The 12697-nt window shown below is 51.9% G+C and overlaps 6 protein-coding genes across 6 annotated transcripts; 2 read left to right on the top strand and 4 right to left on the bottom strand.

Moving 5' to 3' along the window:
• Positions 1-1356: 1356 nt before the first annotated feature.
• VTN49DRAFT_2298 (uncharacterized protein) lies at positions 1357-3056 on the top strand (the record flags this gene model as incomplete). The annotated part of the gene is made up of 3 exons (XM_069410007.1): positions 1357-1415; positions 1471-2176; positions 2235-3056. The coding sequence occupies 3 exons, from the start codon at positions 1357-1359 to the stop codon at positions 3054-3056; spliced, it is 1587 nt and encodes a 528-aa protein (XP_069268856.1).
• Positions 3057-3573: 517 nt separating this feature from the next.
• On the bottom strand, positions 3574-6318 carry VTN49DRAFT_2299 (uncharacterized protein; the record flags this gene model as incomplete). The annotated part of the gene is made up of 4 exons (XM_069410008.1): positions 3574-3936; positions 4001-6043; positions 6095-6217; positions 6283-6318. The coding sequence occupies 4 exons, from the start codon at positions 6316-6318 to the stop codon at positions 3574-3576; spliced, it is 2565 nt and encodes an 854-aa protein (XP_069268857.1).
• A 679-nt stretch (positions 6319-6997) lies between these two features.
• VTN49DRAFT_2300 (uncharacterized protein) lies at positions 6998-8897 on the bottom strand (the record flags this gene model as incomplete). The annotated part of the gene is made up of 3 exons (XM_069410011.1): positions 6998-7438; positions 7492-7814; positions 7865-8897. The coding sequence occupies 3 exons, from the start codon at positions 8895-8897 to the stop codon at positions 6998-7000; spliced, it is 1797 nt and encodes a 598-aa protein (XP_069268858.1).
• A 29-nt stretch (positions 8898-8926) lies between these two features.
• VTN49DRAFT_2301 (uncharacterized protein) lies at positions 8927-9200 on the bottom strand (the record flags this gene model as incomplete). The annotated part of the gene is made up of 2 exons (XM_069410012.1): positions 8927-9096; positions 9155-9200. 2 exons carry the CDS (start codon positions 9198-9200, stop codon positions 8927-8929), a joined length of 216 nt encoding a protein of 71 aa, XP_069268859.1.
• A 1775-nt stretch (positions 9201-10975) lies between these two features.
• On the top strand, positions 10976-11599 carry VTN49DRAFT_2302 (uncharacterized protein; the record flags this gene model as incomplete). Its single annotated transcript, XM_069410013.1, has 1 exon — positions 10976-11599. The coding sequence occupies one exon, from the start codon at positions 10976-10978 to the stop codon at positions 11597-11599; it is 624 nt and encodes a 207-aa protein (XP_069268860.1).
• A 402-nt stretch (positions 11600-12001) lies between these two features.
• VTN49DRAFT_2303 (uncharacterized protein) lies at positions 12002-12372 on the bottom strand (the record flags this gene model as incomplete). Its single annotated transcript, XM_069410014.1, has 2 exons — positions 12002-12232; positions 12307-12372. 2 exons carry the CDS (start codon positions 12370-12372, stop codon positions 12002-12004), a joined length of 297 nt encoding a protein of 98 aa, XP_069268861.1.
• Positions 12373-12697: the final 325 nt, after the last annotated feature.

Genomic DNA, 12697 nt, shown 5'->3' on the forward strand with positions numbered 1-12697 from the left:
TGCAGCGGCTCTGCCGCTGTAAGAGCCTGGATGCCGGATGAATGATCGACCAACAGACTCATGACGTCGACATCAGACATCATTCTCTGGGATATTGATAAAGTCATCGACTCAGGGAAAATGTTTATACAAGGATCATGCGTAAACCCGTACAATGCCTCTGGGGCACACATCAGTCAGTATTCTCCGTACAGCTCGTACTTGGAGATTGTGGAGTCGTTGCACCTGGCGTACGATTCGTAGAATTCATCACGATTCAGCCCGGTGGATCGGCATCGACGGCCGCCGACCTGGGCGCGATACTTTGTACGGAGTAGAGTATGTGCGCCATTGCCCACATGGCAGGTACATAGTAGTGACAAGCTTTCCCAAGCTCTCTGAAGTGCATACTGACATCACGGTTCCGAACCCCGTTCAAATCCGGTTCCATATGGAAAGGAAGAGTCGATCTCGGTAGGATCTGTGCACGATCAGGCAGGGAGATATGGATTCAGCCGGCAAGCATTGGGTTGGTTGCCGAGTTCCGGGTTGACTGGAGTCTTTATTTGTCGACTCGTATTTCAAGCTTTGCCAAGAATCCTGCGTCAATTAACAGATTAATAATAATCCTGCAGTCGGATCAAAATTGCTCCATGTTTTGTGGGAAGAGTCGGCCCGGCTAGAAGCGCGGATAGGCCGACGAGAGAATGAGGTAGTTCTCTTGACGGGCTCGGGCCAACGTCGAGGTTTAAGGTTAAAACCCTGGGTCGCCGAGTTATATTCCGACCCGAGCCCCCAGAAAACACTTAGCTACTCCACACACCACACATTACTAATGACAGGTTGACCTTCCTGTGACAAAAAATGCCTATAGGCTCAAAAGTCTCCGTCACTCTCCAGAAACATAGTCAGCTGTTACCTTGATCTCCCTCGATCTCCCTTGATCTCCCTCGTCGTTCCGCAATCGAGGCTAGCACCGGAGTTAGCGGCTTTTATCGTCCCTAATATATTCTCCGGTGCGGTTACTAGCTCCTCCGGAGTTTACTACTTTCGTAGTTTGGCCCTAAGCCAGAGCAGCTAATTGACGAATCTGATTGCGAAACTGTACGGAGTAGTTATGGAGTACAGCTATATTAAAGCGCTGGATCCCTATGGAGCGACGGTGCACATGTCTGTGTGCCAGGAAACGGTCATTCCCCTGGGAACAGCCTGAATCACAAGCATATCATGAACGTTTGTGTCGTTGCATGATCGCTGTGACCTGTATTGTTGTTACTTGTACCACAGGGGAAATCCCAACTATCTTTGGTTGACATCGATCGCGTCGAGCGGCATCTTTGCGAATTCCCTTGGGGAATACCTGGTAGACGTCAAAAAATGTCCGACCATCAACCACCCAACGAAGCCGAGTCGACGCTTCCACCAAGCACTCTTGAGTAAGTTAAAGAGACCCGCAATTAGTATGGCCGATGCATTGACAAATCGATCCAGGCCTGAAAAAGATGAGGAGAAGACACCGGTCAATAGCAGGTCGTCACTCGAAAGTACGAGGAAGGATGACAACGGGGATCTCGAGAAGGCCGATCCCGAGAAGACCTTAGCAGAAGCGACTCAACCGGAAGACAAGGATCCAAATATTGTCGATTGGGACGGGGAAAATGACCCAGCGAACCCGTTGAATTGGTCGATGCGCAAAAAGGGTGCCCATATTCTCTCTATCTCTCTGATCACCTTTCTTGTGCCGCTCGCTTCGTCAATGTTCGCCCCCGGCGTTTCCCTAGTGGCGGAGGAGTTTGATGAAACTAGGTCAATTATGCATTCCCTCGTCGTGTCGATTTACGTGCTGGGTCTAGCCTTTGGGCCGATGGTTCTTGCTCCGCTTTCTGAAGTCTATGGACGCTGGATCTGCTACGCGGGGTGCAACGTCCTTTACGTGGTGTTCACCGCCGCTTGTGGCCTGTCCACAAATATTGCCATGCTCACTGTTTTTCGTTTGTTGTGTGGAATTGCGGGTTCGGCTCCTCTGGCCGTCGGAGGAGGTTCCATTGCTGATATGTTCCCGGTTGAACAACGCGGAAGGGCACTGGGATCTCTTACCATCGGTCCGGTTTTTGGACCCGTGATTGGGCCTGTCGCGGGTGGTTACTTGGCCCAAGATGTGGGCTGGAGATGGATCTTCTGGGTTCTTACCATTGCGGTACGTGTCTTGGAGAGTCCAGGATTTTGTCTCCATTTGCTGACCCAAGGGAAAACAGTCTGGCGTTGCCACGGTGTACCAAATCCTTTTCACCCGCGAGACCTTCGCGCCTCTGATTCTCGAACGTAAGACGAAACGCCTTCGGAAGCAAACCGGCAACATGGCACTGCGTTCCAAACTGGACAAGAATATTTCCAATCAAGAGATTTTCATCCGGGCCATCGTGCGGCCGACCAAGATGTTATTATTCTCGCCCATCTCCATCTTCTTCGCGGTTTCCTGCGCCATCGTTTACGGTGTGTTGTACCTGCTCCTGACCACTTTCCCGATGGTCTTCAGCGATGTCTACGGCTTCGGCCCGGGCACATCCGGCCTGACTTATATCGGTCTCGGCGTGGGCTGCGTGTCGGCAATGCTGACTTTCTCGTTGACGAGCGATCGGTTCCTGGCGAGGCAGGTCGCCAAAGGGAACACCCCCCGACCAGAGCATCGTCTACCCCTGCTCATAGGTTCGGGTCCCCTCCTTGCTGTAGGGCTTTTCTGGTTCGGCTGGAGCGCAGAGTCCGGCGTGCATTGGATCGTGCCAATCCTGGGTTCTGCCCTCGCCGGTGCCGGCTGCTTGCTCTTCATGATGCCGATGATGGGTTACCTCGTTGATGCCTTCAACATCTACGCAGCCTCCGCCCTTGCCGCCAACAGTCTGCTGCGATCGATTGGTGGCGCAATGCTGCCACTCGCAGGTCCTAGTATGTTCGACACACTAGGATTCGGTTGGGGGTGTTCCCTGTTGGCATTCATCGTCCTTGGATTTTCTCCGGCCTTGCTCTTTATCTACCGATATGGTGAATACATTCGGACGAGGTGGGAGATCAAGCTGTAGACGGATGGGCTGGGCCCTTCTATGATCATGATCGGTGCTATGGAAAATTAATGGTAAAAAATGAGCTTCTCTCTTCTCTGTGGATATAGAACGGTGGAATCTGGGATTATGATTAATTAGGCGTTTGTGGTCTGAACAGTTCAACCTTGATCAGTATGAGAGCCCAAAGGATGAAATTATTCTAGTCGTTTTTCTGGGTAAACCAGTCAATCTCTCCATGACAGTCTCAGCTTCTCACGCTTAGGGCTTGCTCTTTTTCTCTCGCCGTTTCTCTCGAATCGATAAGAATCGATGTCCTGAGAACAATGACTTGGATCGGTGACGAGTTCCTGACCCTGCGATCACTGCATGAGGATCAGGAAATGGTCCTAGTAAAACGGCAAAAGTCGTCCATTCTCGGCAAAGCTCTTAGTCGCAGATTCCAGATGGGAATAGTGTTAATGTAATCTAAAGTTGCAGCGTCTTTTCAATAACGGGACAATCCCCAGATAGATCCCAATGTCCCTCGACCTCCGGTCTATATTTCTCCACTCCGATACTCCTTCCAAACCCTGAACCCCAGCTTCCCGTACCATTCCACTTTGGTTGTCCAGTCAATGAAGACGCCCTCTGTGCCTCGCGCCCGGAGATTCTCTATCGCATGGCACAACATCGCCAGCCCGATGCCCCGCGTTCGATACGCCTCGTCCACTCCAACGCAACCAATCAGTCCCGTTCGTGAGCCTGCTAGAGGTGGTAGTGCCCAGTTATCCCTTAGAAACGTCGAGTCTGGCGCCAACATTAGCGTCCAGCCGACTTGATTGCCTTCTTTGTCGAATGCCGCCATGATGCTGGAGGGATGGTCCTTGGGATTGAGGGCATGGTAAGCCTCGACCCAGCCCTGAATTATTGCAGATCAATATTAGCCGCCACTTGACACTACTCCAGAAAGATGTTGCACTAACCACGTAGCCGGAAAAGTTCTTCTTCTGCCCAATCAGGCATTTCTCGTAGTCTTCAGGCGTGATAGGTCGAAAACTGAACCCAGCTGCCCCTGCACGGTCTAGATATTTCTGTGGCGGCTGGAAGTATCTAATGTCCTGGTACAAATCCGCTGATGTCTGATCCGGCGGACTCACCCGGAAACCCCGGTGAATGAACCAATCCTGGGTAGCCGGGGGCAAATCCGTTGGCAGCCCGGGCCAGATGCGAGGGAAATAGCTCACCAACTCCGTCTTCTCGACACGTTGGTTCTGACGGAAAGCCGACCGGGCTTCGGTAATCAGTCGTGTTCCTATGCCGCGATTCTGGAGGGAAGGGTGCACTGCAACGGCGGAAATGTGGCAGAGGATTTTGTCCTTGTTGACGCTATCATAGGCAACGCAGAACCCGACGACAGCGCCATCGTGGTGCGCTACGAGATGATGGCTCCTTGGATGGGACAGGTATGTGTTTAATCGATCCTCAGGGACGGGGTAAGTCGGCAGCGCGGTTTTCCATACATTTAGCACACCGTAAAAGTCGCGAGCAGCATCATATTGTTTGATAGTTATTTTGGAAGAACTCGAACTCCCAAATAGAGAGTTGGCGCCAACTGGCAACCGTCCAGAGGCTGTTTTCCGTCCAAAGATTATGTCAAAAGCGGCAGAAAATGCATCTTCGCTGGGCTCATAGATTGCGAGATAGGTTCGCACGTCGTTGTTATCGAGAAAATCATAAGGATTGCATGTAGCGACAGCAATCAGTTTAAAGCCACATCTAGTTGCGAGTTGGGAGCCCAGCTTATATTGCTCGGAGCCCTCACGCGCATTTCTGGTTGCAAGAATCACCACGTCACTATTGTCAACTGTTCTCCAATGGTCCTCTGGGAGGGTCGCATCGGAAAACTGGATTTCGTTGACGCTCGTGCCATAACGACGAAGGACATGAGCAAAAGTTATTGAGGTTGACCTGCTGTCATCTACCGCACCACCACCAGATGGAGCGTTCCCAGCAGGTGACAAGAACGCAATCTTCGACGTAGGCGAGACGGGAAGCAGCCCTGACTCGTTTCGCACGACCGTAACCGAGCGAGCGAAGATATCGCGGGCAATCTCCGCGTGTCTATTGTTCATTTTATCCAGTTCATCTAACGGCCTCTTGGTCAAGGCCCGCTCCCAGGTCAAGAATTTCGCCTTCAGGGACGTTACTCGACGCAATGCTTCATCAATCCTCTCCAGAGAGATCTCACCGGTTTCCACGGCACGACACAGACGCTCGATGGCATCAACCTGAGTTTGGTACGTGTGACAAATCATAACGCTGTCACTTCCTGCCTTCAGAGACATCAGCGCGCCTTCAACTGTCCCATATGTGCTACGAACGCCGTCCATTTCGAGGCAATCAGTGATGATCACCCCATCGTACTTCATATCGACCCGCAGGATATTCAACGCATCCACAGACAGGGTTGCAGGCAAACCGGCGGTAGAGATCTTCGGTAGTGAAATATGTGCCGTCATTACTGATTCAATGCCCTCAGCAACTGCGCGACGGAACGGAATCAACTCGCATCGCTCTAGCGCGTCGCGCGTCTTCTCGATGACGGGTAAGCCATAATGCGAGTCAACATTCGTGTCTCCATGACCGGGGAAATGCTTCACACAAGGCACAACGCGCTTCTCCCGAAGGCCCCGAGCGATTTCGCTCGTAATTCGAGCCACAAACTCAGGGTTGTCGCCGGGGCTTCTCACGCCAATAACAGGGTTTGAGGGCTCCGAATTGACATCACAGTCAGGTGCGTAGTTCATGTTGATACCGAAGAAATCGAGCATCTCGCCCGTTACTCTACCAACTTGGTACGCATCTTCGCTGGATCCCGCTGCGCCCAACGTCATTGAACCAGGCTGTCGGGGCGCGATCGGAGGCATGATGCGGGTGACAAGGCCATTTTCTTGGTCGATCCCGATGAAGAGGGGATGATCATGGCCAGCGTCCTTTGCTTCCTGTTGAAGGGCAAGAACCAGTGTCTAAAAGCAACTGTCAATAATCTTGTATGTCAGAAACACTTATCTTCGTACCTGAAGCTGCGCTGCATCTTGGATGTTTCTGCGAAATAGGATCACTGCACCCAGCCCGTAGTCGCGGATCAAAGTCTTGATCTCCGAGCTAGGAGTCAAGCCGTTGAAGCCAACCGCGAAGAGCTATGACGTTTCCATCACTAGTAGTCAGCAATCCTGATCAATCTTTCTGGATTGAAAACACCTACCTGCCCAACTTTCTTCCGCAATGAATCCAGCGGCATGTCGACCCGAACCCTAAATCGAGAGAGCTAACAGCCTTGATGTTCCGATACTTTGCCGCAAACCTTACCCAACTCGGGGCTCCTTTGGTGAGTATTTCCTGCCCTCTTAATGTCGAGAGTTCAGATGTTGAGGACGGGGTGGGCAGCCAACAAGTGGAGCACCAAGGTGGACCAAATAGCCAGAAGTTTAGCTAGACCTGCGGCGTGTTGGTGCAATCGTTCTCTTATCGCTACAAGTGCCGGGAGCACCGCCCTGGGGGAATGAAACCGTCCAGATCTAACATCCAAATACCGGAATTCTCTGCAACCCCGCCTCGTGTTTACGGTCCCTTTTCATTTCCTCATACGGAAAGCAATCTTAAAGACCGAGAAACTGTGGTCTTGAGTATATATACAATGAAGTGGCCAGCGCATGGTTCAATCTGGCATTGTAAATGCAATGATAGTCGACTCCGGCGACAGAAGCATCTATTAGCAATACTGCGCTGCACAATTGCAGCCTAATTACAACTCGGTAGGAGAGACGGAACAGCGAAAACACACAGACAGCGCCCATGTGAACGTAAGAATCATTGCCGCTCATTACTCCCAGTGATACAGAACACACATTAAGGAGAGAAAGTAAGCAGATAATAGATCGGGTCATGGTAGCATGCAGTATGATCCGGCCGAGGAAAGATCAGAGTTCTTCTTCCTCCATATCAGCGGATGATGGTTGTGCAGGCTGCGTATTCACGCTGTTTCCAAAATGGCTGCCCTTAGCTCCAGCACCGGTGCTGGCTGCAGGGGCCGTGTCGGCATTCGTAGACGCAGATGGAGGCTGGAGCTTCTCTCCGAGCGCACTTGCAGCCGCAACAGCCCCGGAGGCCAACCGCCGCCGAAGATCGTCTTCGTCCGCAGCAGAGACGCTGGCTCGCGCCTTCTTCATGGGGCTTCCAATGAACTCACTACTCGGCGCCGATTCCTGTGCAGCAGGAGCGCCTTCTGCTGTCTTTGATGTCGGCGCCGACGCGTGAGGAGGCGGCGTGGTGGAAGCAGCGGGTGGCGTCAATGCTGATGCAGGCGTATCCGATTTAGACGTACTTTCCGTCACGTCTTCTGACGAATGTTGCCGTTTTAGCTACGACATCGTTAGCACAGATGACGAAGAAAGGAGACGGGGCCAAATCATACCCTGATCTTTCTAACGCCCTCCTCAAGGACTTTCTGCCGTCGTAAATCGTCCGGTGTAAGCTCCGTGGTAGCATCGTTGGTGGCTTCTTCGTCTGTCTTGTCAAGCAGCCGATCCTGGTCTTCCTCCTCATCGCTATCCATGTCATCCTCTGAACCCTTTTTCGACTTGCCACGGCCGGTAGCATTGCTCTCTCGGTAATTCAGGAAGCCGACGGTACCACCTGGCTTCAACGGACCCAAATTGGAAAAATCGGGTTGTAATGACCGGCGCTTTGTATCTTTTTGCGACTTGGGCTTGAGAATTCCCATTTTCTGCAATTGTCCTGAGCAAAATCAGCCAACTGACTCTTGGAAATAAAACGAAGCAACTTACGTTCCCCTCGATACATAAAAGTAAACACCGCATACGGTGAGTCTGGGCTATCGATCGGGGTCACGGTCTGAGTGCTGATGGACTTGGGGTCGAGTGATTTCGGCTGTGCAAAGCTTGTTGTGTGGTCAACACCCACTGCTCCTTCCTCCGTTTCATCCTCATCATCGTGGGCATCAAACTGCGGTGAATACTCTCCTCGTTTGACTTCTCCCGAAGCCTGAACACGGAACAGAGCAACTTTGATCTGACCGGCAGACTCCGGAATCGGATCATCGTCCGAATCGTCGTCGTCCGACATGTCTTCGTCCGACACAGCTCCCAGCGGCGAGTCGGCATCAGCTCCATACCGCATGACGCCTTCTTTCCGATCTGAGCGGTCGACATTATCTTGGTCCATTTCGTTGGACCGTTGCGCATCCTTCTCCTTCTTCATGCGCCGTTTCTCGATCTTCTTTCTCCTTCGCTCAATGGTCGCTGCGACATCCTTCCCCTCCAGATCAAGGCCATTAAGCCAACGCTCCAGGCCTACCTCCCGAAACAGAAATTCACGTTCCGCCAGGCCTCCACCCTCGGACTCAGGTACGCTGACCCAACGGGAGTTAACCCATGTCTCCTCGCCTTTCCGTAGTAATGTAGCAACCTCTTCTTTCTGTCGTCCGTCAAAATAAATATAGGCGGCGACGGTTTCATTCGGGAGACCAGACTTGGGCTGATACGGGACGACTGCGTTCGGGTACTTTTCACCGGGCGCGAGCGAATCCGGCATCGGTCCCACATACCTGGGTTTCGGATATGGATTCTCTGGTGTTGGCTTGGGCGTAGAGTATGGGACGATTTGGTGGGGCTCGAGAAGAGTGATCGATATGGCGAAGGTGGACTGTTCCGGTTTGCCTGTCTCCGGAGACAGTTTTGGCGGTGGCACTGGAATGAAGCATGCAATGCGAGAAGCTCTCGATTGCCGTTGAACGGAGTATTCTGGAAGAGGGCCATCCGGCGTATGTATGCTGACTGCCAATCCCTTGAAGCACGGCATATTGACGTCGAGCGAGGGCCCGCAACAGATCAGGGTTCGGAGGAAAAGGGACTAGAGTACGACCGCCTCTGCTCAATGGAGGCTTGAAGTCGGCTCTTCTCCGACACAAAAGGCAGCCCGGATGAAGGAAGGTTGCTTTCCTGTGAAGAGTTGCTAATTAGGGGACGAGCGTGGGAGGACACGGAAATTTGTCGATCGACTATAACCGATCTTGCAGGTACAATTGAAACGGTTCAGTCACATCACCAGGCACATACCAAGGAACCTGAGATGCACCTGGTGGGAGTCAAAAGCATTGGTCATGCACCCATCAACGCGGGGTGGCTGGACAAGCCAACCAAAACAAAAGCTTGAGTCTGTGGCACGAGGCCGGAAGAGAGTACAAGTGACTGGTGATCAGTAGGCCAGGCTATCGCCAGGAGAACATCAACGCCCCAGATCAGGGATCGTTCATATGCAACAAACGAGAGGGGAAGATTGAAGTTGTGGAGTATTTACTAGTCCTTTACCCTAAGCTTGTGCCGGTGCCGGGACCAAGGCATCGCCCGACTGGGAGAGACTGGTCAGGTGGGACCACGTGACGCACACATTTTGGATGAGCTGTGCGGCTTCTTCTTCGTTCCGGTATCCCATGTCCGGGCATCATTGACCTGTACACGGCAGACAATGATGGCCACGTCAAAAACTCTCTGTCGAGAGAACAGTGGTTGTATTTACCTTTTTGGGGGACCACAAAATGATGAAACGCATGAGCTGGCAAGTCGTTAGGTACTGCCTGGTTCCCTGATTTGGCCGGGTTCCGCACTCAGGTACCTACGGTTAGGCTTCAAGATCATAGTACTTGTAGGTACTACTTCCATCATTGGTAGTACAGAGTACTATGAACTGAAATTGTGTATAGGTGTGTTTTATGTCATGGAGTTGTCCAGGGTAGTTGACATCATAGCAGCCATCCCTGGGTTATGTCGCTGCGGATCGAGAAGCTTGGCAGGAGACACGGCTGTTGAAGTCAAATATGCTCTCGCCAAAATATGCTCTTCGGCATATCCCTCCTGGCTCCGGGAGCCACTGAGAGCAGCCTTGACTTGATGTCAACAACAAGAGAGATCTCGGCAGATCTTTCCCAGAAGCGGGACTCTACTGCTTTTATTTCCCTCAACCGGCGCGATCCTCGCACACCTTGCGAGGTTACGGCCGATTCAAGTCTCAGCTGATACAGATTGAGAACGCGCCGTCGTCCTGAGGTAGCCTAAGTGCTCTTCAGCCCTTGAGAGTGTAATATCAAGAAGCTCACACTAATTTTGACTCGTTTGAACGGGGAAGGTTCCCGGAATTGCTGGGTGCAAGCATAGAGCTTGGTGAAGCCAGAGTGCTGTACAAACCTGGTCGGTGAAGCAACACGACCCCCTCTCAAGAGCTGAAGGAGAAGGTTCTAGTGTGGAAGTTTGAGCCTGATGAGGCGTTCTGTGGTCAATTTCAAGCAAAAAGCAAACACACGATCACACCAGGTGCTATTGCCTTGCATTAGTACGCTGACGCTCTGCGTATCGTGGGGGTTCCATCCGACATTAATTGCGTCAACGAGTCAAAAGGTTCTACGCGCCACTGGCACTCTTCGACGGTCTAAAACTCTAGGTAGGGGCCCGTACGAGAAGTACGAATACTCCATCTTCATCTTCATGGAACCAGGATTCCGCCGCTCGCCTGCATTAGAAATCCCAGGAACTCCGTGAATGGGGGATTAGTCATGAATAAACGACGTCCGATTGGCCAGAGCTTAGCTGGTGGCCGATAATTCCGCCTACTCTGGCATTACCGACCGACAGACAGAGTTAAGTCCCAGTAAATCCGATAGAGTTCCCGGTCCAGAAGAGCCATAAGACAAATGCGCCAGAGATAATCAATCTTAATGCTTAGAAATTAATGTAGAGCGTTTCAGGGGATGGACATGAGCAACTAGGAAACCCCTCTGTATATAAAAGCATGGAGCCGCTCACCGTGAAATGCAAGTACCAGCTCAAACACCTCTCAGAGCGAAATCAAGTCACTCTCAACAACCCTCATTGTGCGACTCCACAATGTCCTTCAAGGTCGGCCTCATTATCGGAAGCACTCGCACTCCTCGCGTCGGGCCCAAAGTGGCGGACTGGGTGCACCAAGTCATAACGTCGGCGGGAGACAACGATCGAATCAGCATTGAACGGGTCGACCTTGCCGACTTCAAGCTCCCCGTGTTCGATGAAGGGGGAATCCCCGTGGCGATGAATGGAAAGTATGAGCACGAGCATTCGAAACGATGGGGCGCAACTATTGGGGCGCTCGACGCCTTCGTGTTTGTCATCCCCGAGTACAACGCCAACGTGGCGGCCGCCACCAAGAATGCCATCGACTACCTGTACCACGAGTGGACTGGCAAGCCCGTCGCGATTGTCAGCTACGGCATGCAGGGCGGCAAGCATGCATCGGCGGCCCTCGCACTCAGCCTGGAGACTGTCCTCAAGATGCGCGTTGCCCCGACAAGGCCTCAGTTGGCGTTTGGCGGTGGCTTCGAGGGTGACGGTTCCAAAGCTGCCATTCAGGGGGAGCTTGGGGAGAGGAGCATCAAGGAATGGGAGGAGAATGGCGGAAAGGATGATATCCTCAAGGCATGGAGTGAGTTGAAGAAATCCTTGACTGAGAACGGAGTCGACCAGGCCAATTAATTGGTCTTGAAAAGTTTTGGGAGCGACTGATGGAAATGTGTCTTTGTCTTGAGTTCTTTGGTTTTATAATACAAAGCAATATAAGCTGCTGTGAAATGCTCGGTTACCTGTTAGTAGAATTCACAGATTCAACCGTTCAACATGAAATGGCGGGTCAAGCCTGATGGTTTCATTCAGCGGTCCCGGTTAGGGTTGTACCTTGTACCTTGTCATCAGCCAGAGACGCATCCCAATCTCAACCGAAATAGAGTATCACCTGCCGCTATGAGTTCCGTCTTTGTCTCTCCCTCCCTTTTTTCGGTCATGATGGCTGGAGTCCGTCATAGTAGCTTGTGTCCTCTTCGACAAAATGTGATTTATAGAGCCCGACAGCCAATATTTGCTGATGTTGAGATGACGCAGTCAAAACGAGGATCGGACAACAGCCCCAGTGATCGAGGCCAACAGATTGTTATGACTGCCAACGCAGCGGGCTGTCTCCGCCTTCTCCCACTTTTCAGCATCTTCAAGAAAACAGTTCGGTTTTCGTGCATCAACGGCCTCAGTCGGATCGAATTGTTGCCAGTGCAGTTGCCGCTGCACCACGAGGATGAACCTGACTCTTGGATAGGCCAGAGACCGGTTGACGGCGATCTGGGGTTAAGTTTGCGGGAGGTTAGAGAACGATGCCTGTTGCGTCATCGCGATTGGACCTAATTACTACCTACTGAATCAGGTGGAATCAGTTGGAGGAATGCCGTCCTTTTGTCGGTAGTCGGCACGCTATACAGCATTTGGGAGTATTTCTAAGCAATTTGCCGTTGGTACCCTTGCCATGAAACTGATATCGTAAGCGGAACACGGGTCACCCCGCGGATAGGCGAAAATTAATAGACGCTGAGGACAGCAACTTTACGGTTCCTGACCAAAATTACCAATTACTAGGCAGCAAAAGCAGCAGGATGATGTCACGCTGTGACGCGATGAGGCAATGATCACGATCACCCCCTCAACTAGTGCCCCGCATTGCTTATCAATGTGCAGGGTTCTGTCTCACGCAGAGAATTCTAAGGAAAAGTATAAATACGACACCATCGTCCCGCAAGGCCCTGTCTGCTA

This window comes from Thermomyces lanuginosus, assembly GCF_041956635.1.
Source record: "Thermomyces lanuginosus strain ATCC 200065 unplaced genomic scaffold VTN49scaffold_27, whole genome shotgun sequence".
Taxonomy (NCBI): Eukaryota; Fungi; Ascomycota; class Eurotiomycetes; order Eurotiales; family Trichocomaceae; genus Thermomyces; species Thermomyces lanuginosus.